At 39.2% G+C, this 26267-nt stretch overlaps 1 protein-coding gene across 1 annotated transcript; it reads left to right on the top strand.

The window, feature by feature from the left end:
- The first annotated feature begins 6225 nt into the window (after positions 1-6225).
- Positions 6226-7198, top strand: LOC103967454 (transcriptional regulator SUPERMAN-like). Its single transcript, XM_048573493.1, has one exon. It carries the CDS (start codon positions 6250-6252, stop codon positions 6997-6999), a length of 750 nt encoding a protein of 249 aa, XP_048429450.1. The 5' UTR covers positions 6226-6249; the 3' UTR covers positions 7000-7198.
- The last annotated feature ends 19069 nt before the right edge of the window (positions 7199-26267 follow it).

The raw sequence follows: 26267 nt of genomic DNA, 5'->3' as shown, positions 1-26267 counted from the left end.
ACTTTGTGGGTATTGGTCCTTGAACTTATTACAATATGTAGCAATGGTCTTTTAGATGAATTTTCAACGGTGTTAAGCAAAGAATCATCGATCCACTTTGTGACAAGTTCCAGGATCAATACTTATAATTTATTTGTTCAAAAATTAAAACTCCAATTGGGCCAAAATTTAGGGCTTAATGCTCCAATTTTCTATATTTATTTTATACACATGAACTGTCAAAACAAAGGGATAATTGATTTTTTTTTTTTTTTTAACAAACGATATTGTCTACACTAAGGGGGTGGAGGATTGGGCTAAACTTCATAATGGGCTAGCAATAATGTGGTTCAAATTCACCTTTGGCGAAAATCGAACCTAAGATCTCTCACTTACAAGTGAAGAGGAATACCCACTAGACCGCAGCACAAAGTGGCAAGGGATAACCGAATATTGTACTTTGTATACAGTATGCTAGATGATGACATTTGAAGTGTTTTTAATGTGACACAATGGAGAAGTTATAGATTCAGGTTTCACAAATGGCCACCCTAGGATAAAGTGCTAAAACACTAAAGAATTGAGAGAAACTCAATTTCATTGATGCTAAAATAAAAAGATAACTAAAGAAGTTGTTTAAATAGTTTTACGAAATCCTAACTGTAAAAGGAAATATGACAAGAGATTTGTCTTGTCATTCCCTTTCTGAAAATGTATCTTGGCTAGAAACAGGCTCTGAAAACACTATTCACCGTAAAACACACTATTTGCACTAAAATCACTATTAACATTGGAATTGCCAATTTACGCTCGTCTTCTAGTGTTTTTTTTTTTTTTTTTGAGAAATAGGTACGATATTCATTAATGCGAGAGATACGTACAAACTGATACAAAAGGCCTCGATAAAAACCTTGTCGAGGATTTCAACCCAGTCTAAGGGAAAAAGAGTCTCATGCACCAAACAAATTAAGAGTTACTATCCTCAAAGAGAAGCTCCAAAATTACATTAGTAGGTTCTTCAAACCAAAAAATAGGATTTCCGCAATTTAGACTCGTCCGCGCTAATCTATGTGTGACTTTATTCATATCCTGTTCACTAATTCAATAGTCTATATGCACGACTTTACTCCTGTTCACTAGTATATTTCCAAACGACGAAAAATCATCTTGACCATCATGTTTGAGGGCTCCTATGACAAGCAGCGTATCACCCTAAAAAATGTGGCTTGTAGATGTTCCTCTCTGACTAAACTCGCTGCATCTCTAGCTGCCATAATTTCGGCCAGTAGTGGGGAAGAGATGGCATTATACCTAGTTGACAAGGCTGCCACAAATGCACCCCTATAGTTCCGAATCACCACACCAACCCCACTGACGCCCCTTTGCTCGTCCCATGCCGCATCAAAATTACATTTAAACCACCCATAGTCCAGTTTCTTCCATTTTTGTGAAACTTTGGTGTTTCATTTTTCCTTTTTTTCCATGCCACTATTGGAATTCCTTTAGCTAACTAATTGCCCTAACATTTAATTATGTTGGTTCGAGTGCTTTTCCTTGCCACAAAAATGAGTTCCGTTCTTTCCACATATTCCAGAGGAGAACCAAGAATAGATCGAAATTGTCTCTTCACAACTCACCTACAAGTCTTGCTATCCAATCCATTATATGCTCCTTTGCGGCCGTCCGACTACGGATCCCCAGCGGGCTTGACAACCAAATCGACACCGCTCGTGGATAGTTTCTCAACAAGTGTACTAAGGTTTCAGTTTCTCCATCACAAAACATGCATGTTTCGTCCGTGGTGATTTTCTTCTTTCTTAAATTATCCCAAGTTGGTAGTGCTTTCCAGCAAATCCACCAAACACAAATATTCACTTCCTCCTATACTCGAGCCCTCCACAAGGCTTTCCATAAGAATTTAACCTCTATGAAATCGAGGAGCCACCACTTTCTTGTCCACTTACCTCACCCGCAAATCTTGCTAAGTGATAGGCACTTTTCGTTGTGAATTTCCCATTTGGTTCTTCATTCCAAATCAAGTGATCTGGCTGTTGCAAACAACTAAAGTGTATGCTTTGAATCAAAAGAGCTTCTTCTTCAAAAAATAAGTCGTGTATAAGATCCAGATTCGACCTTACTCCCCCCCTCCACTGAGATCAATTTATTCACAGTATCTGATTGATTATTTCCTACTGAGATAGGACTGAGCACTTTGAAGAATTTTTTTCCTTGGTAACCTACTATCACCCCAAACTTTAATGGATTCACCATCCCCCACTCTCCACCTACCTCCACTCTAATTATTTTACGAGCATCCCTTATGCATCTCCAATAGTATGACGAGTTCGTCTTCACCAGGGCCAAAAGGAAATCCGTTTGAGGATAATACCTAGCCTTGAAAATTAGGGAAGCCAGAGAAGATTGTTGGTGTATTAACCACCACTCTTGTTTCACAAGCAAAGCAAGATTGGAAGCATAATATTTTTGAAGCCAAGACCACCGTCTCCTTTTGGTTTACACAAATTTTTCCAACGAGACCAATGTATCTGTCACTTTCCTTGTTCCTTATCCCACCAAAATTGTGCCACCATTTGATTTAACTCATCACAGAATGTTTTCAGTAACGAAAATGTTTGCATCGTATACAAAGGAAACGCTTGGGCCATAGTTTTTATTAAGATCTCTTTTCTGGCACTACTCAAGAGGCTTCCTTTCCACTCATTTAGTTTCTTCGAGAGTCCACCTTTGATGTAGGAGATTGTATTCTTCTTCGATCTTCCCATAAACACCAGCATTCCAAGATAACGATGATGGAAAGGAACCCGAGGCATATTCAGACAATCTGCCAAGAATTGATCATCATATTCGGTTAAGCTACCGCTGAACGCTACACAACTCTTCGAATAGTTAAGAACTTGCACCAAGATATTTTCGTTGATTTTCAGTAATAGCTTGCCCTGTAAGCATTTTTGGTACTACGAGAAAAAAATGAAACTATCATCCGCAAACAATAAATGGTTCATGGACTGGGCATCCTTGCATACTTTCACCTCATAATTCGGTTCTGATTTTTCCAAGCATAAAACAATGTCGAAAGCCCCTCCGCACATAATACATATAGAAACGGAGAAAAGGGGTCTCCTTGCCTAATACCTCGTTTTGGAAAAACATATCCCACTGGCTCACCATTTAATTTGAAAGAATATGAAACAATAGACACACATGCCATCACCAAATTAATCCACATTTCCATGACACCTAATTTTTCCATTATTTTCTGAAGAAAATTCCACTCAATACGATCATATGCTTTAAATCAAAATGTATCATATTCTTATGAGGTTTACTATATCTTTTTGGTCTCTTTTGTACCAAAATCATCAAGAAAAACCATATAAGCCGGTGTTGGCACCTGGTAATCTACTCATATAGTTTTCTAGGTAATATTATTTCTTAAATATAAACTTTTAAAATCAAATTTAAAAAATCTCTCTAATTGAATGCTACATTTAACCAAGGTTCTAAAAGACGTTAGGCGCTAGTTGGGCAACGGGCTAGGACTTAGCGCCTAGGCGGATTTAATAAATGTATTATATTTCATATAAATAAATGTCTACTTATACTTAAAATATATATAATTTCACCATAAACTACAAAACAGAATGACATATATATTATGAAGTATTGGAACATAATGAAAACATAGGGCACAAGTGATATAATGTGTGTTTATTTAAGTATGTAACAAGTCTCTTACAATTTATTGAAATAATAAAATACAAAATGAAAGTTTTCTATTTTCTGTCTAAGTGAGTCGCCACCTAAGCAGGTGCCTAGGCGAGTCTGGACGGGCTAGACGGGTGTCTAGGTGGTCTAGGCGGGCACCTTAGCAAGTCCAGGTGCCATTTCTTAATTTTCAAACACCTAGGCATTAATCGAGATTGTGGCTAGCTGCCTAGCGCCTATGCAAGACCTAGGCGGGAATTTTTATAATAGTGCATTTAACTCATTTTTATACTACATTTTATATCACAATATGTGGCATTATGTGATGTATTGAATTTAATATTCAATGAGAAAGAACGAACATTAAATGAGATAAAATCACAAAATTGATTGTTACAATCCATTTATTACGAAGTGTTGTATGAATATCATTATTCCTCTAAATCTCACATTCTTTTTCTTTTCTTTTTCCAAAAAATGGTAGCCAATTTTCATCTTCATATATATGAAATGTGAGTGCACAAAGAAACTAATCTGAACCTATTCTAATCCTAACCCATCACCCCACTACCCTCAGGCAAGCCCAATAACTTTGTTATACCACTTGAACTAACTACCCATAATTAGCTAGTTTTATCATTGAGCAAGTCAGAAGTGAAAATTCATCGAGAACGGCCTTGACCCAAACTAATTGGCATGAGATTAAGCTACAGTTTCAGTTTACTCAAACACGCAATAGAAACATGGTTTCCAAAGGATGAAGAAATTTTGTCAATTAGATCTTTGATAAAACACATGGATAAAAATATGCCTTCAAATTAATTCCAATCAAGAAAGCCAAAACACTTTTGTTCGGGCTAGATTGTCCCTCACACAACTCCTCTTGTCTTGCTTGTCTGTCAAGGATTTCTCGTTGGTTTACTACAACATAAGTTTAAAGTTAGTTTGAAAGGTACCTCTATGGGGCCTTTATTAGGCCTTCAGGCTCAAATCAAGACTAATATAAATCCGAGCATGCCACTGTTACCTTTGTTTAACAGATTGTGCTTTTAGCTATTAGATTAATTGATTACTTGCGCCACAAGTCACTTAGACTTCTTAGCTTGATCGGATTATTTATAGATGGGTTAAAAGTTTATCAAGTTCTTTTTGTTACCTTGTAAACAAGGACTTTTATTCAAATATCATATGTTTGGTTATAGGAAAGTTCCTGTTTTTTTTAAGTGCTTTCCTTAGTGGCCAACTTGGGTTAACAACAAGGAAATAAGAGTTATTAGTTTGATAGGATTAAACATACAGAAAAACCTCAAAGTAAGCAATGGAAAATGACCTTGAGACTAAGTACGATGCATAAAAGTCAGATCTACTTTACACAAATGCAAATAAAGGAAAATCGGGCAAGGTTACAACCTTGGTGGGCAAGGTTTGTCTCCTCGCATACCACTTCTCCTTGTGTTTTTACAAAAGCAAGCACTTCTATTGAATAGAATAACAACAACGGTCTACAAAAGGGATTCAACACTACAAAAGGGAATATGTAGCATAGCTTCTAAAACTGAAAAAAGAAAGCTTTTCTATGGTTGAAATATAACTGGAAAGATGGCAGACAAAACAAAGTTATCTGGTTTTTTGTTGTTGAGTTCAGAGTATTGAGTGTGTTGAGAGAGCTTTCTGCTTGCTTTTCTTGCTGCTTTTATAGACTTCTTAGCCCGAGTGTCCAAGCTTTCCCTTTCTAGTGCATTGCTCTATCGGTGATTGCTCTTGGAACAGGGTGAGTCACCATTTTTCTTTTCATTATTTACTTACCCCTACCATGGAAAAGTACTTTTTCACCGAGGGTTAGCTGCCCTCTACTCCTTGTCACTTCCATCATAAGCTTGATGCCTATTAGCTGCCAAATAACTATATTTAAATCCACCCTGGGCTGCTGCCTTCACCAGCCCGAAACAAACAAGCTTTTTGCACACCTAGGCTTTAATTGAATTGAGCCCAATATTAATTATCCACCCGAACAATCCAATAAGTAAATTTCCTCGTTATCTCTCGTATACCTTTTTTGTTTTTGAGGTGTTTATTTATTTGGCCGATAAAGAAAAATGCATTGATAGTTAGAAATAGTTTTTAGCTTAAATGACTAATAAGACAATATACCCGAGGTTCTATTTTCATGGCTCCTCCTTTAGTTCGTTTCTATAAATTAAATAAACATAATTAAGGACCCATCTCATTAATTTATTTTGTGCTTGGGAAATTTGAACCAGTAAACACACATATGGATTGACGTTGAAGCCACAGTAACTGTCCTGGTATACAGAACATAGCCAGAGGTGGCCTAAGTTATTTAAATGTGTCTTGCACTAAAATCCAACTGCTTGTTGCCCAACTTCGGTGATACACTCGGTGTTAGGGTTTCATTTTGTCTCTACTATCTCCTCTCCTAAGCCCATCTCCCTATTTAATCCGTTTCACCATTTGCTTCCATATCAACTCATCCATCAATCTCTCTCTATATATCTTAAATATTAGTACAAGTACCATACTACCATGGCTGAACTCGGCCTTCTCTCCCGGACCGATCTCCAGAACTTACCTCTCTTACAACAAAATCAACACCAAACCCAGTTATCAAGCCCTAATTTGGTCCCCAAAGCCTGGATGTGGAACCCTAAGCCAGTTCAAGAACCCGAAGATGACTCATGGGAGGTGAGAGCCTTCGCGGAGGACACTGGTAATGTAATGGGCACCACATGGCCTCCAAGGTCTTACACTTGCAAATTTTGTAGAAGAGAATTCCGATCCGCCCAAGCCCTAGGCGGCCACATGAATGTGCACCGCCGTGACCGGGCTCGCCTCCACCAATCCCATCCTCAGATGAACCCGGCAGCAATCTCATCAGCTTCCACTTCCTCATTCATAATCCCAACTCAAGAACTTGTGAATAGAAATGGTGGATTATGCCTTGTTTACCAATTGCCAAGCCCTAGTAGTATAAATGATGCATCCTTCAATACTGCGACAACTTTGATGAGCTCAAGTAGCACAAATGGTCATGGTGTTGAGTCATCACCATCCACTCTTCTTTCAGTGTCACCCAATATTCCACCTCATGACTACTTAGTCTCAGTTGTGCCACCAGCTGGAAGAAGCAATTCTAATTCCCAATATTGTCACTCAAACAAATCATCAGCTCATGATGATCCGGAACCCTTAACGTCCGGAACAGAAAATGGCAATTTTGAAGAGCTTGATTTAGAGCTTCGGCTTGGGCATGGTCGACCGGCAATACCATCTTGATTCTTCGCCAAACAAGAAATTAAGGGACGATTGATATACAAGCTTATTAAGGCGAGTGTGTCTGCAGCTAGAAGTTGGAGACAATTCACACACACACACACACACACACATATATGTCCGTAAGAGTAAGATGCAGTACTCCACCTAGCTAGCTTTCACAGAAACCTGTTTGAGATTATTTATTTATTTTGTATGATTATTTTCTTGTTTGATATAACTAATTATTCTTATGTGTGAGTTTTGAAGCTCGTTACAAATGTAAGAGAAGAATTAAGAAGCCATTAAAGGCAAGGTTTTATAATTAATTATAACTAATAAATTCAAAGAAAATCAAGGTTTTATAATTAATTCTGGAATAAATTTCTATATTTTGTATTTTAATGAAACAAAATGTTTTTAGTAGTAGTGATGGAGTGAGATAACAGCTTGCAGTGCAGTGTCATTTTTTGTTATAGATTTCTGAGTAAAGACTAAAGGTGTGCTGCTGTCTCTGGGCATACATTTCCGTGGGGATTATTTCTATAGCTTTTAATCCTTAAATAAGATGAAGTTTAGAAAAATGTCTTATACAAGATTAAAAATTAATTTTAGTCTCTAGACTCTATTTAATGCCAGCATATGTCTTCAATGTTTCTTTTTTTATTTATTTATAATTTTATGAATTTAAATTTTATGAAAATATTATAAATTTTAATTCTCATTATGGTAGGCATCTTATATAAGAAAATATTTTCGTACAGATTTTTCGGTACACTTATGTTTTTGCATATTTTCTTACCTACCACTAATTCATAAAAATATATTTAGGTACGAACATTTCAGTACAATGGGTTAGTATTGTGACAGCCCGTCCTGGATTATTCGTACCGTAGGTGTGAAATGACGATTTTGCCCCTAGTGGTTATGTTTCATTTTGGGGTGTTTGTTTTGTGGCTTGTTGGTTGCATTTGGACCACACACACACTCTCATCCCTATCTCTTTCCCGTATACCTTCCTTGTCCCGTCTCTCTCTCTCTCTCTCTCTCCCTCTTCTTCTTCTTCGTACGGACAAGTACCAAAACCCTTGCAAATGTTGTAGATCGAGGTGAGAAACTATACCTTTGTGTTCGTGAGGTTCATACGAGTTCAACCATACCCATTTCAGGTAGGAAATCCTTCGATTTCACGTCGAACCATGGAACCCCGATTTTGGTCACTGTTCATGCATACGTGAAATGTTGTTTTTCAGGGAATTTGAAGCTTGTAGGAAGCTTAGTGAGGTCCTTAGGAAGCTCGGGGTGGTTCGTTGGAAGGTTTTGGACGTCGGGATCGTGAGTTGCAAGTTTGGCCGGATTTTGTGAAGTTTCTCCGGCGAGATTCCGTGAATTTCAGGGGTTGAAAGTGGTAAGGTTTTGTTCTCCTTGTTGTAAGCTTCATTTTGGTGCAAATTTCATGAAATTTGGTTGAAAAACAAGTGAGAAATGAAGGTTTGAAGTTTTTCCGGTTTTCCGGCGACAGCGACGACACCGGAGGTGTGCTGGAGAAGATGACGGAATATTCCATCAGTTTGGACAAAATATTCTTAACGGTGTTAGGTTAACTTTAACGGAATCTGTTACTTTTAACGGAATATTCTTGACGGCGTTAACTGACGCCGTCAGTGTGCCTGGCACGTGGCCGCGTGTGGGGGGCATGTCTGGCCGTGCCTTGGCTGGCGCGTGGGGGCGCGTGAGACGTCGAAAAATTATTTTAAAATTATGGGGGTGTTCGTGAAGTTGAGTAGATCACGTTGGTGTATTCATACACCCCATTTGAGCATTGTATGAGAAGTTATTACCTAGTTTTGGTTATGTGCTTTAAATTAATGTTTTTATAGTTGTTTCGCATATAAGTGAGACTTATCTCGAGACAAAGGGGTTACGACCCTTCCACATACCAATGAGTGGGCTTTTGGTTTTCCGTATATACCTATATATTGTGGTTTTTCCCATAAAATGAAATGGAATGTTTATATGTTTTAAATGCAATGCATAGCGTTTGCCTATTTATTTGTGCATTAGTAGTTGCATATATGTATGTTCGGTGCTGCGGACGCACAGGTAAGTGCCAGGTAAGTTATGGTTTATGATGATTAGTAGTTATGTGAGATACATAGAGAGCTTATAACCTGCACCCTCGGTGTTAGTGCTCCCGCTCAGAGTAGGGCACAGTCCTTCACGTGATGTTCACCTCCTGCACCACACGCTCATCTTAGATCCAAGTTAGGTGCACAGTCCTGTTGTACAGACCACTTTAGGTGGTTCCGACTCATAGATGACCCGCGATTATTCGCCCAGTCTTCACGTAATCATAGCCCTTGAGCGTATTTATTTACACCCAGTCCTGTCGTACGGACTACTTTAGGTGGTTCCGACTCGTGTGCAGGTATAGTTAGTGAGTTAGAGAATTAAGTTCTAGATTCAGCCGTACAGGTCACGTTAGGTGACTCCGGCTGACATATTACATTGCATTGATTGACATTACCTGAGCTACGTACATTTTATGTAGAGGTATTCGGCATGGCATATTTCTGAGCATGTTTTCAATATACGTGTATATTCTATTTTCTGGGAAACTATACGGGTTTTACGGCGAGGGGTTAGAACTTTTGATAATGAAATGATTTTGAAAAGCTTTGTTTTTGCCCACTCACACTTTCTGTTTTGCGCCCCTCCAGGTTCTAGTTTGGATTGCTCTTTTGGTGGCCCACGATGAATTCACGGCATATCTGGCAGATTATCACCAGTGTAGGACCCCCTCTGGGTGTGTTTTAGTTAGTATTTGTTCCTTTGGACTGCACTAGGTTTTCTGTGCTCTGAATATTGTTTTTCACACTTACGCTTGCACATGTATGTTAATTACTCTGTGTGTAGTTTGATTTTTATTTATTCGTACTTTTATTATTATTCTTAGCTTCCGCACTGTGCACATGGTTACGTCACTCTCACGTGACAGCCAGCATGTCCTGATTTCGGTCGGGGTGTGTCAAGTATAATATGTTTAGGTATGGTGGTACACTAATTTAGTATAATATATTTTGGTACCGACATTTCGGTACACTAGTTTAGTATCATATAGTTAGGTATGGAATTTTGGTACACTTATGTTTTTACGTATTTTCTTATCTGTCACTAATTCACTATAATATATTTAGATACGAGTATTTCGGTACACTAATTTAGTAAAATATATTATGATATGGATGTTTAGGTACACTAATTGAAGAAAGTTAAATAAAATTGCATAATAATAAATTTAAAATTTAATGTAATAACATTAAATAAATTATCTATTAAATATAAAAACTTTGACAAAAAAAAATTCTATTAAATATAAAAACAAAAATACAATATGAATTTGAATTAAGTACATATTAAGGGTCTGAAATCAATAATCAATCTAACACCAGGTTTTCTTTTAAATTTTAATCTTCTTGAAGGATTAAAATTCAAAAACCCCTTATTCTATGTACGTATTAGGGCTTAATTTCCATAAAACCACAGAAATGCCAATTCTCCCGATAACCAAGTCCTGATTTGAGCATTTGATTGGTTAGCCAGCCACTAATAATTGCATGCATTAAAAGGGTTCCTACTTCCTAGTCATTTTTGGTAAATCCATAGAGGAGTTCATATATATCATGGTAAAATGCATTTACTTATGTGCTGATCTACGTGGATGTTTCCGGCAGAGAAACCTTATTTCCAACATCTTTTATTATGAAGGGTTTTGGGTTCCAATATACAGTTAACTTACACCACCAAATTATGATATTTCAAATGTTTTATTCGTAAACATTCTCCACTATCATATTTCAAAACTTAAGATTTCCAGTTTCAATAATACAAAAAAATAAACAAAATAAAAAAAATGAAAGAAACTTGAACATATTCGTTTGATAGGAAAGGAAATATATGTGTTCCATATTCGAAAAAATAGACCAGTATTCGTCAAGACCAGTCTTTCCACACACTAAAAACTCTATTATGTGGTTGAGTTCGGCCTTACTTTGTAACCCTTCTCAATTATCCTCCAACAAGAAAATGTAACAGCTCCAAGTCTACCACCTCAATAGTTCCACCTAAAAAGTTCCACTTTTTCAGGATTAAGTTTTGTCCTGATCTATCAGCTAACAAACATATATTATCACTTTTTAGAAAATCATGACAGGATGAATAGCTCATACGTACAACAGAGAATGCCTAGCTTCCTCCTCCTTTTAATTACGTTGTAATTTCAAGTCAGGATGTCCTTTATCATAAAATTATCTAATCTATCTGTACCACAAAATACATTTGTTCATAACCATCTATGTTTTAGCACCTCTTACAAATAAGCTTAGGAAATCGGTCGTCTAAACTATACAAACATACGTAGTTTGTCTATTAAGAACGATACGATACTGATGGAAATCAAGTGGCCAAAATTTCTGGGAGGAGCCTAAACTCTGCTCCTATACTAGTTTTAGAGCCTAAACCCTAGTATAAGAGCAGATATAGTATCGACGTGCGAGCCATAAACATGTGTCTGGCTTACTAATTAAACAACAGACTTGAGAGCATCTCGAATTGGAGAATTGAAATTTTGCATGAATACTCTTTTTTTGTTATTATTATTATTAACTTTTTCTGTAAAAGAAGACACAAAACGTTTTCAAATTACATTCTTTTTTTTTTTTTTTTTTTTTTTTTTGTGGACAAAAACGTTTTCAAATTACCTAGATACCCAATTGTAGCTCAAATGAGTAATGCTAGGAAGACTAAATTTTCAAACCAATAATGTTTCACCAGTAAGAAATCGGCACGTTAATCGACACTTGATTAATAATTCAATAATTAATAACCACATCATTTGGTTTACACAATTTGTTTTAAAATTTTGGTTTCCTTAACTTTACCTTGGCCCAAATATATATAGCAAAGTATATATGGCAAATAAATATTCTTGTAAAAGGAAAACAGTAATCTACATACACTATGAACGCTACTTTTGAGCCGAAGCACTTGTCTATAAAGTGCGATCCCCTGGCTAACTTCCAGAATCTTGAATAAGATCATATAACCATTACCTTTGTCTAGAGATCCAATGTTTAAAAATTCTTAAGTTTTCTTTTTCCCTGCAAGACTGGCAACTATGATTGTCAGACTAAGTCCCAATGTAGGCTAGGTTTGAAGGACGTACTTGTTGTCGATGCAAATTTCCACCGTCTCTAGTTTTGACGAAAATGCACCTGCAAAACAATCAACAATTTTGATCAAAGACCTAAGCCTCACGCGCCCACAAGGTGGGGAGGGGGGCGTTAAGCCAATGGATCTCCGACACCTATGTTAGTTTCTCTAAGAAGAGTAAAGTGTTTAGGGCTTTTAGGGGTAGCAAAAGCTTTTAAAATTTGGTAGAATATGAGGTATATATAGGAGGAGAGGGCCGGCCATAGTGTTAGAGTTTTACCCTACACATGGCGGCATCCTATTGGCCAAGGTTTATGGAGAAATATTCTCATGATATTAAATAGGAAATAATATCTTAAGATAATGAAGTAATTATCCCTAATTGATTTAAATTGGGATTACTTACTTGAATAGAGTCAATCTTCAATTGGGAATATATTAAAGATAAGATTTGGGTAATTAATCCTTATCTTTAATGCTTTGACTTTTCCTTGCCAAGGGCAGGTGAGCTGTGGGCGACACACTTGTAGCTTTACTTTCTGCAATAACTAGATGCACGTTTTCAGAAACTCTATTCTTGGTTCTGCTCATGAAACCTAAATGATTGTTTACGCTTGCAATGTCTCTAGTTGCTCTTGTACTTTCTCGAGGTATTGGGCCATCTTTCGATGCTTCGCTGCGTAGTTCCCTGAGGTTTGGTTGGTGATCAACTAGGAATCGGAATAGATCACGAGCTTTTTCACTACTAAATCTTTCGCCAATCAGAAACCTGCTAGTAGGGCTTCATACTCCGCTTCGTTGTTTGATGTTTTGAAGCTTAGAATGATTGCCTACTCGAGCATCAAACCATCTGGGGTAGTGAGAAATAGGCTTGCTCCCAATCCCTGGTAGTTGGATGATTCATCGACGTGCAAGTGAGGCTGGTGTGACTACGTTGTGCTCGGCTGCCTTTGGGGCATTTCTGTCGGAACATGCGTCTAGATTGTGCGAAATATCGCATCATGACGATGACTGCGTATGTTTGAAGGTATGGCTTGAGTTTCAAGGTTGCAACAACTGGCGTGAAAATCAAAGTTTTGATTTTCAAGTATATAGTTTCCGCATCGATGAGAGTTTTTGAACGGAATACAAGTGGTCAAGCCCCCAGCCCTTTTCGTATAAGGGTAGAGCTCATTGTTGCTTTAGATACTGCCATATAGATGCATAAGTCATCTGTTGCTTTCAGCTTGGACAGTAGGGGAGGTGATGTCAGGTACTTTTACAAGTCCTAGACTGCTTTCTCGCTTTCTCACATTTTGGTCAGTGGATCGCGAGATGAAATGATTGAGTGCAGCTGCTCGCTAGGTCAGACCTTAAATCTCCTTTAAAGTAGTAGGGGACTTCATATCTAGGATAACTCAGATCTTCTTTGGATGTGCATTCGACGTAGTCTGACCGCTGCTTAAGGTAAAGGAAGATGTGCTCGACGCTTTCTTAGGGTTTCCATCCTGATTCATCTGCCAGGGCATTGTTGACTTTGTGACACCATCTTCCTGGCCCATCTTTCGTGGTTGCTATTTGGTGAAGGTAGAATTGTCTTTCTGCACTTCAGCTACTACTGCTGAGGCGAAAGGCTTCTTCTTCGTCTTCTTGAGAACTTGTATAGTGCATTGCCTAGACATGGCCTGGTCACCTTTGATCTCTCCGACTACTCCTATCGGGATGTGAAATCGGATTTTCTAATACTTGATCGAGGTTATAGCTCCAATCTTCACTATCCATGGTCGACCCAAAATCCCGTTATGGGGTGATGGGTCGCTAATGATCATGAAGGTCTGCGATGAGACAATTGGAGGACTGGTTACGTCGAGTGTGATTGTGCCAATGGCAATTGAGGTAAATCCATTGAATCTGGTCAAGACCTCTGCTTTGCGTTTGATCGTGCTTTCCAGGCCCATTTTCTGGATAACTAATAGTTGTAGGATATTGACTGAGTTGCCATTGTCCACCATAATTCTGTCAACGATGGAGTGGGCCAGTTGTGCAGAAATCACCAAGGTGTCATCCTGGGGAAAGTCTACTCCCTTAGCGTCTTGCTCGGTGAAGCCAACGATTGGTCCAGGTACAACATTTATGGCTTGAACATGAAAGATCAATCTTGCCTGCTGGATCTTTCTCTTCTTGGAATTGTTGGTGGCCCCCAGATGCTCGGATTCAGCAAAGATGTTGATTCGAATTGTCTTTGATAAGGTTCAGCTTCGGCATCTGCTTCGGCTTATCGACATACTGGTCACAATTGTCTTCCTTCATGATCTCTTCAAGGTACTTCATCCATATGGTGCAGTCGTTGGTTGCGTGCCCCAGACCTCTGTGGAATACACAGTACTTTGTCTGGTCCATCTTGGAGCTGTCCTTCTTCATGGATTGTAGCATCTCAAACCACGGCTTGTCCTTAAGGTCGCGAAGGATCTAATTGATCGGGACTGAGAACTTGGTGTGAGTTTTAGGCATCGTGCCTTCTTTCATCAGGGATCGGTCCCTACGTCTGCTTCCTGGCTTGTTTTTGTCATTAAGCAGTTTATCGCCTTCCTTCTTCTGAGCTGGTTCTGCGTCTTTGCGCGGCTGCTTAGGCAGCTTCTAGGAGCGTTTGACCTCATCCCAGAGGGAGTGTTTTTTCTGCCAAAGCATAAGAATCTACCAAGGTCAAGTTCTCGCCCATGATCAGCTCTCCTAAAAGTAGGTGATCTACTAGGAACCTCTTCCGAAAGGCTGAGCTTGCAATGCCATCATTGAGCGGTGTGACTCATTCGGTTCCTTTTTCATGTTGAAGAGGTGATCAGACTTCTTCTTGATTGAGCAATAGGACGAATATTCCTTAATGAAAACCAAGGGAAGTTATCTGAAGTTCCGGATTGATAGTGGGGGCAGGGTGTGGAACCAGTCTTGCGCCTCACCTTGGAGCGTCATGGCAAAGATTTTGCACATGAAAGCGTCATTGTTGGTATAAAAGGTCATGGCACTTCAGTAGTGCATCAGGTGCCTGTCCGAATCTTCATCTCTTCTTTGAAAAAGGTGAAATGTAGCAGGCTAAACTTCCGCAGTGGCTCCATCTACTCAATCTCACATGTAAATAGTGACCTGCTTATGTTGGCCACGTCTCTACGAAGAGCATCATCGGTAGGCTCAATGCACCGGAATCCACGTAGCTACTTTGCTATGAGCCTTTGTATTTTCTCCAGTATTTGTGCTTGGTAGGGCAGCAGAACCTCCAGCTACCCCCGGTATTGATCTGCTGGTCCATGTTGCTCTTTGGCATGTCCTATTTGTTTATGCCGCAGTCGCAATACACGTGGTTCGTTATGTGCTACTCGTCGTCCCGCTTGATGGGGGCTACCAGTGAAACTTGAGCTAGACTGTTCTTGTGCTCTCCTCGGTCCGTCATGTGGCTGCCTACTTTAGTGCCTCACAAGATGATCTCTTTGTAGGCCTAGCCTCGTGTGGACACTTCGCATGGAATGTCCTGAGTACTCATCGAAGTGTGGACCCAACCTCGAATGCACACTGACTTGTGAACCAAGTCGGGAATGAATGTTTCTCTGCACATTGAGACAGGAGAAAACGTTTTCCTGAGGGCCCAAATGAGAGTGCACACAACCTAAACTCATGGGTCGTGGTGGGATGAGATGTTATTTACCAAGGTGTCGCTGAAATGAGTCACATTTTTTCGCCCTTGTCCTACTTCGAGACACCTTGTCTTGGGAGCGTTGCATCTCAATGTGCTTAATGAGCTAGTTCACCAAAGTGGTCTGTTGCGCAAAGGCGTTCGTCAAATTGGCGACCTGCTGGGGCAGGTGGTGCTCACCACTTGGATTGGAAAAGTTTAGATAATAGGCATCTCCATGTGTGGTAGAAGTGTAATAGACTGCAGGTATAAAGCTTGAGCCCAGAGCGGGCATTCCTATAAAAACAGTAGGGGTGAAAATAACCCTGGGTCGATCACGGGACTGGTGGCCAGAATTTGTATCACCAGAAGTGACCTCGGATTAGATTGGGCCGCAGGCCGGGTCGCCGGAATGGGCCACGAGGTGGGCTAACCCGGCTGGATGGCTGGACCGTGCACTGGGGCACGCTAGGCTAGCATGTGGGCCGCTTATCCTCAAGCATGTGTTGCGCACTGGGCTAGCGCATACCCTTCTCGAGCCTGTGCTACATCTGCAACAAGTGGGGCTTGGCATTGGGCTTGGGTCATGGCGACTTGGGCTACTAGCTAGGCTTCAACTGCTGCTGCTTGAGCTGCCTAGCTGGTAGCTTAACCTGATGCGGCTTTGGCCTCCTAGGCTCGAGTTGCAGCTTGAAAACCCTGGGCCTTCTGCCCATGAATCACCGAATGGACCTAGGCCTCCTGCCCAGGGTTTTGAGAATTAGGCTGTTGCAAGGGCAGCGGTGCTGCTACATGTGCCGAGGCCTAGTGGTCTTGTCGTGGCTGTTGGATCGCAGCAACGGTGGTGGTGCGGCTCCGCGATGATGAGGCTCCACTTGCTGTCGCACTGAGACTTGAGGATCGCCGTCGTGGGGCTATGTCCTTGTCTTCGTTCTCCGGTCTAAATCTTTGTATGTACAGGATTCCGTTCATCGTGGTTTCTGAATTTCCTACCATTATTTCCTTTTTCCAAGGATTGATCAAGAAACTTTTCTAGAAAAAATTAATTGATACAACGTGTGTGAATTCAACGTAACAAAAAATTCAAGAAACCAAATGTAGGAGGCTTCTTCGAGTATTTGAATCAACTCTCAGTGAAAGCACAAATTTATTGATGTAAATTTCCACCGTCTCTAGCTTTGATGAAAATGCACCTGCAAAATAATCAACACCTTTAATCAAAGACCTAAGCCTTACACACTCAAATGGTGAGGGGGGGTTAGGCTAATGGATCTCTGATGCCTACGTTAGTTTCTTTGAGAAGAGTAAAGTGTCTAGGGCTCTTAGGGGTAGCAAAAGCTTTTTAAATATAGTAGGATATGGGCTATATATAGGAGGAGAGGGCCGGCCATAGTGTTAGGGTTTTACCCTACACATGGCCACATCCTATTGACCAAAATTTATGGACAAATATTCTCAAGATATTAAATAGGAAATAATATCTTGAGATAATGGAGTAATTATCCCTAATTGATTTAAATTGGATTACTTACTTAAATGGAGTCAATCTTCAATTGGGAATGTATTAAAGATAGGATTTGGGTAATCCTTATCTTTAATGCTTTGACTTTTCCTTGCCAATGGTAGGTGAGCTGTGGGCAATCGTATTCAGCTGCTAAGACCTTTAGGGGTGTGAACTGCGAGTGGGAGTATCTAAGGACCTTACCCATTTAATGAGGGCAGTCTTGTCTTTCTTGAGCAAAAGTCAACGTGTTACCTCTAGAATTTTTGAAATTATTTTAGACTCCACACTTGTAGCTTTACTTTCTGCAATAACTAGATGCACGTTTTCAGAAACTCAGAATCTTAGTTTACCAAAAGAAAGCAAACATTCCCCTAAGTGCGGTAAAAAATGTTAAATGTAACCTCATGATTCTCAGGTCTTTCTCTTCAGTTTTGTATATACATATTCTTTACCATATCCAGCTGTAACCATCTTAGACTTCTCCCTCTTCATAAGTAGTGCTCTTTATTCGCTGCCTACCTAGAGTAACTAATTGGTTGGTGCTGTGGTCCATCTAATTCTCGACCTATCACTATAAGACGAATGGCTAGTAAATATAAGTTGAAGGGGTTGTATATATGCACCATATATGTTGGGTGTTTTTGATAAATTACACATCACTTTGTCATTAGATGCCAAACCAATACAAAAAAAAATATACTTCAAAATTAACATTTTCCAAATTTGAATCCACCTAGCTCACGGGGCCTCATCGATAAATCAATGTTGCACTTTTTGTAGATATTACATTTTAGGTCCCTATTTAAAAATCATTCATGCAATTAGGGTTTCTGAAGTAATGATTTTTTTACTAATTACTTTTTTTTTTAAATGATCCCTGAATGACAATTTAAGAAATATAAACAAAAAATGATATTCTTATCATATATTTGTATCAACTCTCTAATAGAGATGTGATCCACAGGTGTTGGTGGGTGCTACCTCTATTAAAAAAATAGTACAAATAATGGTACAAATATGTGATAAATGTAAAATTACTCAATATAAACACTTTAGGTTGATGGTTGAGCTCACAGTGAGATCCTTTTTGATAAATAATATAAACGAAACCCTCTTAACAATGGTTATATATAATTATAAATTTATAAGCACACACTCGTACCATTAAGAATCTAATTTCTTCATCCTTATCACGTAACTTATTCCAAACAGAAGAAATTAACCGAGATTCCATTAGTAAGCAAGTATATGACTTAAGCATTGGGCAAATGAATTAGAAAGCATAGATTCTGTTACCAAAGATGAACCCTAGAATGGTGTATTTATACCAGCTGGGAGATAGACCCTTTTAGGATAGAATCCTAGTTCTAAGCCAGTAGATCCTAGAGGATATCTAGAAGTAGATATTGCATCCTCTTTAGGAGTGTGATTACTTGCAGTGCACGCCAATTCCTAGATTGTAGGAACTCCAAGACATATCGAGATCTGGCTAATTCCATACAGGATTAGATCAAGTGTCATACTAAACAAGCATGGTCATTCCAACAAAGTCACTCAGGCTTCGATCGTCCATTACCCAGAACAAAGTGATGGTGGCACCATCACTCCATTTAATCTAACTCCGCTCGAAGCTGGTGAGTCCATGATTGAACTTTTGAGGTAGCTGTTTTCAAATCAGCTTTACTCTTGTCCTAGAAAATCATGGTCCTACAATTGCCCCTAACTATGTATTTGATAGTTATCCGTAAACCATGTCTTTCGGAGTAAGCTAGAATACATATTGTTTGGTCTTCTATCTTCATATGGTGTCCTTTGTGGGGTAGTGGAGACGCTTCGATTTCAGACGTGCAGTCTCGAGCATTGTGCCATAAAGTTTGTAATGATGAAGAGTGATGCGAGAATTATACGCACACAAATTAAACCCTATTTGTGACAATTGTAGTAATGATGTAAGTAGGGATCGTTCTAACCGGGGATTAACTAGGGGTGCTAATCTAATATAAATTGACTTTAAAACACAAAAATTAAACTTAAAGACTCTTAATAAGACTACTATGACTCAAAACAGATTTGAATGACTAAGACTCAACAAAATATGGGGGGATTGTGTTTGGACGAATTTAACTAAATGGGCAGATTGTAATTTAAAGGCAGAATGTAAATATGAATGATTTTAAGACAAAATGTGATAGAATTGAATGGATGGGAAGCTAGCTAAGGGGTTCATCTCCACACATGTTATACTTGCATATAAAACGATTTCCAATTGCTTTTCAATAAACCATGAATTCTCAACGTCCCAGATTAACCGTGAATTGCACTAATTAACCCTCAGATTTTCCTAACATTATTGAATTGGATGATTGCATACGACAACCCAAAACATTCCCCACAAGTTCCCTACATGATTGCATAATAGAGATACAAGCAAGAATCATTAAGTTCTTTGAAAACCATAAGCATTGACGAAGCACTCGTTACTATGAATTGCATGAAACTTATGCCAAGAATTTACTTAACGCAATTGAGATCATCAACTTTTACTACTTGTGAATATAATTCCATAACGATTAGGTGAAATTTCCTTATATCCTAGTATCCAATTTATGCATGATAATTAAGCGTGCACTCTCAACCAACACACACAAATCAATGTAATTCACATAGATAAGTAAATTGAATTCACAACTTATGAAACGCAATTAGAAGTAATCAAATCATATCGCAAGCATAAACATGTATTTCGAATCCCCCCCTAGCCAAGGGGGGGTTTAGTTCCTCATACGTACAAGACAAAGATAAGTAAATTTAACCATTGAAATCAAGGAAAGGAAACACCTAAAAATTCCAACAACTCAAACTTGAATTGTATGAACGTTTAGGCCCTCTTCTCCTCCTCTTTGTTGCGGCACAAGGTCTAAGGATAGGTTTTGGGGTGGTATTTGTATGGAGGAATGGATGTGTGATGGTAGGGTAGTGGAATGGTGAAGGAAGGTTTGTATATATGCTGGAATGTGGAATGAAGGCACGGCAAGGATAGGAGAAGATTAAATTTCTGGAATGAATCCCTGTGTATGAGTGCATTGCATGGTTTTATAGGGAGAGAATGGATGGGAGCTAGGAGGGAATGATTAAAGAGGGAATGCATGTGGAAGTGTGGCTGATTGTTTTATAAAGGGGGAAAGCTAGAAATGAACATGAAATGCACGGCTTTAAAGGGGAAGTGGCTGGAATGTTTTTGGAAGAGTGATATTGAAATGGGAAAGCATGTGGCTGCCAACTAGGGTGAATGATTGAAGTGGGAATGGAAAAATGTGGCTGCAATGATGAAGTGGGAAGGCTGGAAAGTGTATGAAATGCACGGCAAAGGGGTTTGGAGGTGCTGGAAAATGATGGTGAATGCACGGCTTTCTTTGTGGCTGAGATGCTTTTGTGGCTGAATAGAATGAATGAAAAGTGAATGAATAATGAAATGGGAAAGCATGTGAGTGACAACTAGGTTGAATGATGATGAGTGCATGTGGCTGAATGAAAATATGTGAATGAATGAGAATATGGTGCGGCTGCAAGGTTGTAGTTTAGGGTGTTTGAGTGAATGGCTGAGATGGTTTGATGAATGAACGTGTTTAAATGGTTTAAAACAGGAAACAAGGCCCTTCCTTGCACGGCAAGGAAGGGAAACACCAAGGGACACACGGCAAGGGTTTTAATGTTGCAATGGACATTGTTTTGTGACCTAGAATAGGTAGGAGTCCTTGATATTGCTCAAACATAAGATCTTTAGGTCTTCAATTTCGTCCATTCCTTTTGCTCCAAGCATATGCTATCCATTCCAAGCCCAATTTTGCTCCAAAATGCTCCAAAATGCACCTTTTTGCTTCCTTAGCCATATGAACCTAGAAACACACGAAAATGGCATAAAGGACTAAAATAACTAAAGAAACACAACGTAAATGCATGAGAACAAGCCAATTAAGTCGCATAAATATGCTCCTATCAAAGAGCATTGTGCGTGCACATTTTGCAAGAGGCGACCATTTGTATCTTCAACTGGCTTCGGTCTTCGCATACTCTACTCTTGAGGTGAAAACTTTTCATCTTCAACAGTGAGATCTCTTGAAGCCTTTTCTTTTAAATGGCTCCCTCATGGTTGAAATCCTCCATTTTTTTCGTCATTTCTTTCTTTCAGTTCACATCATGATTTCTCATCCTTTGTTTCACAACTCTCTTTTCCAATCTAGTTTTCTTTTTGAACCTTCGATATCTAGAATCTCAAACCAAAAACTTACTTCTACCATACCAATATTTGCCAAATAAGGCTAGGCAAGAGGGAATTAAGCTACCATATCATAATAGTGTTCATTGCTTCTTGCAACTTGTTCCATATCATTCATCCACAAGCGGCATCCTTCTCGCAGTCTGCTCACACGGGTTCAGTCTCAACAAAGTATTGAGATTCTTCAGAGGATTCTTCGCCTTCCTTTGAGAGTCGATGCCGATGATGACCGAACCTCATCAGAGTTGACGATCCTAGCCAAGTTACTTTGTAGTCTTCATAGGAAAATTTACATGTCAAGGGTGTGGGTTTGTCTTCCCCAAACATTACATTTTCGTGCTCCTTTCATGGGACTTTGATAATAAACATGCCTTCACATGAATCTTCTTTTCTTCTCATCCCTTGCTTTCTTGTTCACGGAATAAAATTTTAATTTGACAAGTCTTTCCAAAGTAAACAAACTTTAAGAGAAAATGAGTACAGAGCGAAATTCAAGTAAGCTTGTGGGCCTGGGACAGAGCTTAAAGCCCCTTATTAACATTGATTCGGAGAAACGTCACCTCCCAAACTTTGTATTTATAAAAATTTCCATCACGATATCTGGAGTACCACCTTACTCTGGTATCGAGCATTAAAAATTAACCCATGGTAAACCTTTTGCTTCCCATTTGCCAAAGTGCATTTATCGGACTAAGGATGAGAAAAGCTTGAATTGTACCTAAAATAATAAATATTTTCACTTTCTTACCTTGGATTTTCATGTTTGCAACGTGACGCTAAGGTAGGATTTTCTTCTTAGTTCGAATTCCTTGTCCATCCCCAATGAATCCTAAACAAAAGTTCTTTAGAGACTTGGTCATCTGCTTGTGGGTCGAAAATACTTTTAGAATCCTTGTCAAACCCTATGCATCAAACTTGAGCATTTCTGATCCGACTATCATGACTGAATTGGTCAAAGCATTTCAGCGTATCAGAGCTCCGTTGGAATAAAATTCTTCTAGGGATTTCCTAGTCTAGATGCTCCCTTCGAACCTGCTGACACATGGTGTCACAAAACACACTTTAACTTAGTATGTTGGGTTGTAATAGAAATAGTCGTACTCAGGGTCAGAGTTTGGAGCCACCTTCGGGTGATTTCTAGATCGCCCTTTTGACTATGCTCTCAAATGGCGTAGAGGCCAGGTTTGAGTGTTATAACCCACAACCCTTCTAGTTGCATAAACATTTCGAAGGCTAGATGGTGCATTGGACTTTCGAGTCAGGCCGCATATGCCTGTGCTCATAGCCCGTCAATCATAACTGGACTTATTACAGCTTGAGTCTCCCAAGATGTTAATCGATCGATACATAACGAGCTAAAACAAACACATCTGATAATGTTACTTTGAGTTTTTAGACTTGCAATCATGCGCAATTTTCAAAGTCTATGTTTTTTTGCTTAAATGATCGAGGTATTCCTGGCATTTCCGAAAAAACAAAAAGAGCGGAACAAACATTGAACATAAGATGAACAAATTGTAGAATTTCTTTATTGATAAAAGAAATAGGATTGTTTGACAAAAGGGGTGTGATTGAATCCGGGATGGATTGCCTACATAACTCCAGGAAGGAGAATCAAATCACTGGTGTAGTTATAAGAAAAAATGGTATAACGTAAGAGTTACACCAAGGATCGTTTTTGAGAAGCAATCTATGGGGGGGCATTAGGGAGATGAGTTCTCCATGGACTTGTTTTCGTGTAGATAGTGACGTGATTAAGTCCGGAATGGACTACCTGCATATACAAAGAAGGGAATCAAACCGCATATAGTGCAAATGGTACGTTTAGGGGTAATATCGCTTAAGCTTAGTGATGTTTCATTTTTGGTGATCGAAGTTCTATCCATGCCCTGCAGATAATAGGTTCTATATCCTCTTTCTCTAATGATCTTATATGGTCCTTCCTAATTTGTCCTGAGCTTGCCTTCTCCTAGCACCTTTGTATCCTCGAAGATTTCTCTTATGACCAAATCTTCAACTTTTAGGCTTCGAGGTTTGACACCCTTGTTGTAATATGATCGGATATGTTGTTAGTAGGCAGTGAGTTAGACATGGGCATCTTCTCGTTGCTCTTTTGCAAGGTATAAGTTTGTTTTGAGTGGGAATACTTATTTTCTGTAAGCCATTGAGTATGGTGTTTTGTTGTGGCTTTTCAAACTATTGTATTGTATGCCCATAAGACCATTGGCAATACTTTTGGCTATTACTTTTCTTCTCAAGTCTTTTCTTCAAACATTGTAAGATGATCTTGTTTGAGGCTTCTGCCTACTTATTGGCTTATGAGTATCTCGGAGTTGAAGTGAGATGACAAATTCCAAGCTGTTTGTACCAGTCTGTGACTTTGGAACTGGTGAACTGCAACCCGTTGTCTGTGAGTATAGTGTGCAAAATTCTAAATCAGCAAATGATGTTCTTCCAAACAAATTACTTGACGGTTGCGCAGGTGATCCTGGGCAAATGTTCCGCTTCTATCCACTTCGAGAAATTATATATTGCTGCTATTAAGTATTCTCTATTTCCCTGGGCCTTTTTAAGAGGTCCAACGAGATCAATGCCCCATTGCATGAAAGGCCATGACCCTCTTAGAGTACTAAGTTCTTTTGCATGTTGATGGTTTATAAGTGCATACCTTTGACATTTATTGCAAGTTTGGGCGCAGCTAGTAACATCTTGTTGCATGGTAAGCCAACAATATTCCGCGGTTAGTGCCTTTTGGGCAAACGATCTTCCTCCAACATGTTGACACATACTCCGGAATTCGCTTAGGATTTGCAAGCCTACCTCTGAAATGACACATAAAATGTGGGGTCCAGAATAGAAGCATCAATAGAGTTTCCGCGGATGATCAATGATTTCGTTCATCCAGCTCTTGAGTGTCGATGACAGCAATTACCTCTGGCTCTATGTCGTAGACACTTAGAGTTGTAAGGTATTCAAAGGGGATCATTTGTCGAAATGAGTAGTCGAAAGTGAGGCTATGTTTGCAAATGTGTCGGCATGGTTGTTTTCTCCCTTTAGAATTTTCTGGATTTCATATCTTTTAAATTTATCGAGCAACACCTTGACTTTGTTTAGCTAAAACGCCATTATGAGATGATGCGCGGTGTAGTCTCCTGTGACTTGGTTGACTATGAGCATCGAATCATAGTGAATTGACAATTCCTTCACCTGAAGTTCCTTTGCCACCCTTAGTCCTGCTAGAAACACCTTATACTCTGCTTCGTTATTACTTGCCTTGAATCCAAGCTTCAAGGTTTGTTTGAGTGTGGAGCCGTCTAGCATTACTAAGACTATTCCCACTCCAGCTCCTTTTATGTTCAATGATTTATCTACGTAGAGCTTCCAAATGCATGGGTTCTCAAGCAGTTCTTGGGAGTTTGTGGTGCTTAAAGTGCTTTATGATGTCGAAGTGAATTCTACTACGAAGTCTGCTAGTGCCTGTGCTTTGATTGAAGTTCTGGGTTGGTAAATGATCTCGGGTTGTCCCAATTCGATGTCCCATTTGGTGACTCTGGACAATGCGTGAAGGCTATGCAGAATTGATTGCAACAAATACTCCGTCATGTAGACTACTATAAATTATTAAAAGTATAATCAAAGTTTCTTGGCTGCTATTACCAACGCAATGATGAGCTTTTCCATTTTCTGATATCTGGTATCTGGTTTAAGAAAAGCTTTTGATACGTAGTACACCAATTTCTGCTCTTTCGAGTCTTCTTGAATCAGAGTTACACTCACTGCACAATCTGATACCTCCAAATATAGGTACAAGTCATCTTTGTCGACTAGCTTGGGCAGCAACAGGGGTTTGGACAAGTATTCCTATAGCTTTGCAAAGGACTCTTCACACTCGTCCATTCAAAGAATGGTTTGCATTTGTCGCTGGATCGTGAGAAGAATCGGCTAAGAGAGGTCGTTATTCTTATCAAGCTTTGTGTATTCTTCATGATTCTAGCTTGCATCTCTATGATTGTCCTGATCTGATTTGGGTTGGCCTTGATTCTGCCCTTGGTGACCAGGTATCCTAGGAACTTCCCCGAGGCTACTCCAAAATTGCATTTTTTTCGGTTTAACTTCATATTGTACTTCCTATGTAGACCAAATAATTCATGGATGTAGGTCAGGTGGTCCTTTTTTTCTCTTGATGACCATGTCGTCTACATAGACTCCCATCGTTTCTCCAATCTTTTCTTTGAAGATTTGATTAACAAGTCTCTAATAGGTTTCCCCTGCATTCCTAAGACCAAAAGGCACAACTTTGTAATAGTACATACCTCGGCCGATGATGAAGGATGTTGACTCCATGTCCGAGTAGTACATCTTTATCTAATTGTACCCAGAGTAAGCATCCATGAAACTTAGCAGCTCATGACCTGCAGTCGAACTACCAGTAAGCCGATCATTGGAAAAGGATACGAATCTTTTAGACATGCCTTGTTCAGGTCCGTGAAATCGACTCACACCCTCTATTTGCCATTTTTCTTCTGCACCAGGACAACGTTAGCCAACCAATCCGGGTGGTGTACTTCAACGATGAAATTGGCATCGTTGAGCTTCTCAATCTTGGCTTTTATGATCTTACTTCATTAGGTTATGTGATTTTGTTTGTGTTGCATGATCAA

The sequence above is a fragment of a genome, unplaced genomic scaffold, assembly GCF_019419815.1.
Source record: "Pyrus x bretschneideri cultivar Hongxiangsu unplaced genomic scaffold, Pyrus_bretschneideri_v1 Contig69, whole genome shotgun sequence".
NCBI lineage: Eukaryota > Viridiplantae > Streptophyta > Magnoliopsida > Rosales > Rosaceae > Pyrus > Pyrus x bretschneideri.
This window is presented reverse-complemented; position numbering and strand designations above follow the sequence as displayed.

Excerpts from the sequence above, each read along its gene's own strand:
- LOC103967454 (XM_048573493.1), top strand. The coding sequence starts at position 6,250 with ATGGCTGAACTCGGCCTTCTCTCCCGGACCGATCTCCAGAACTTACCT.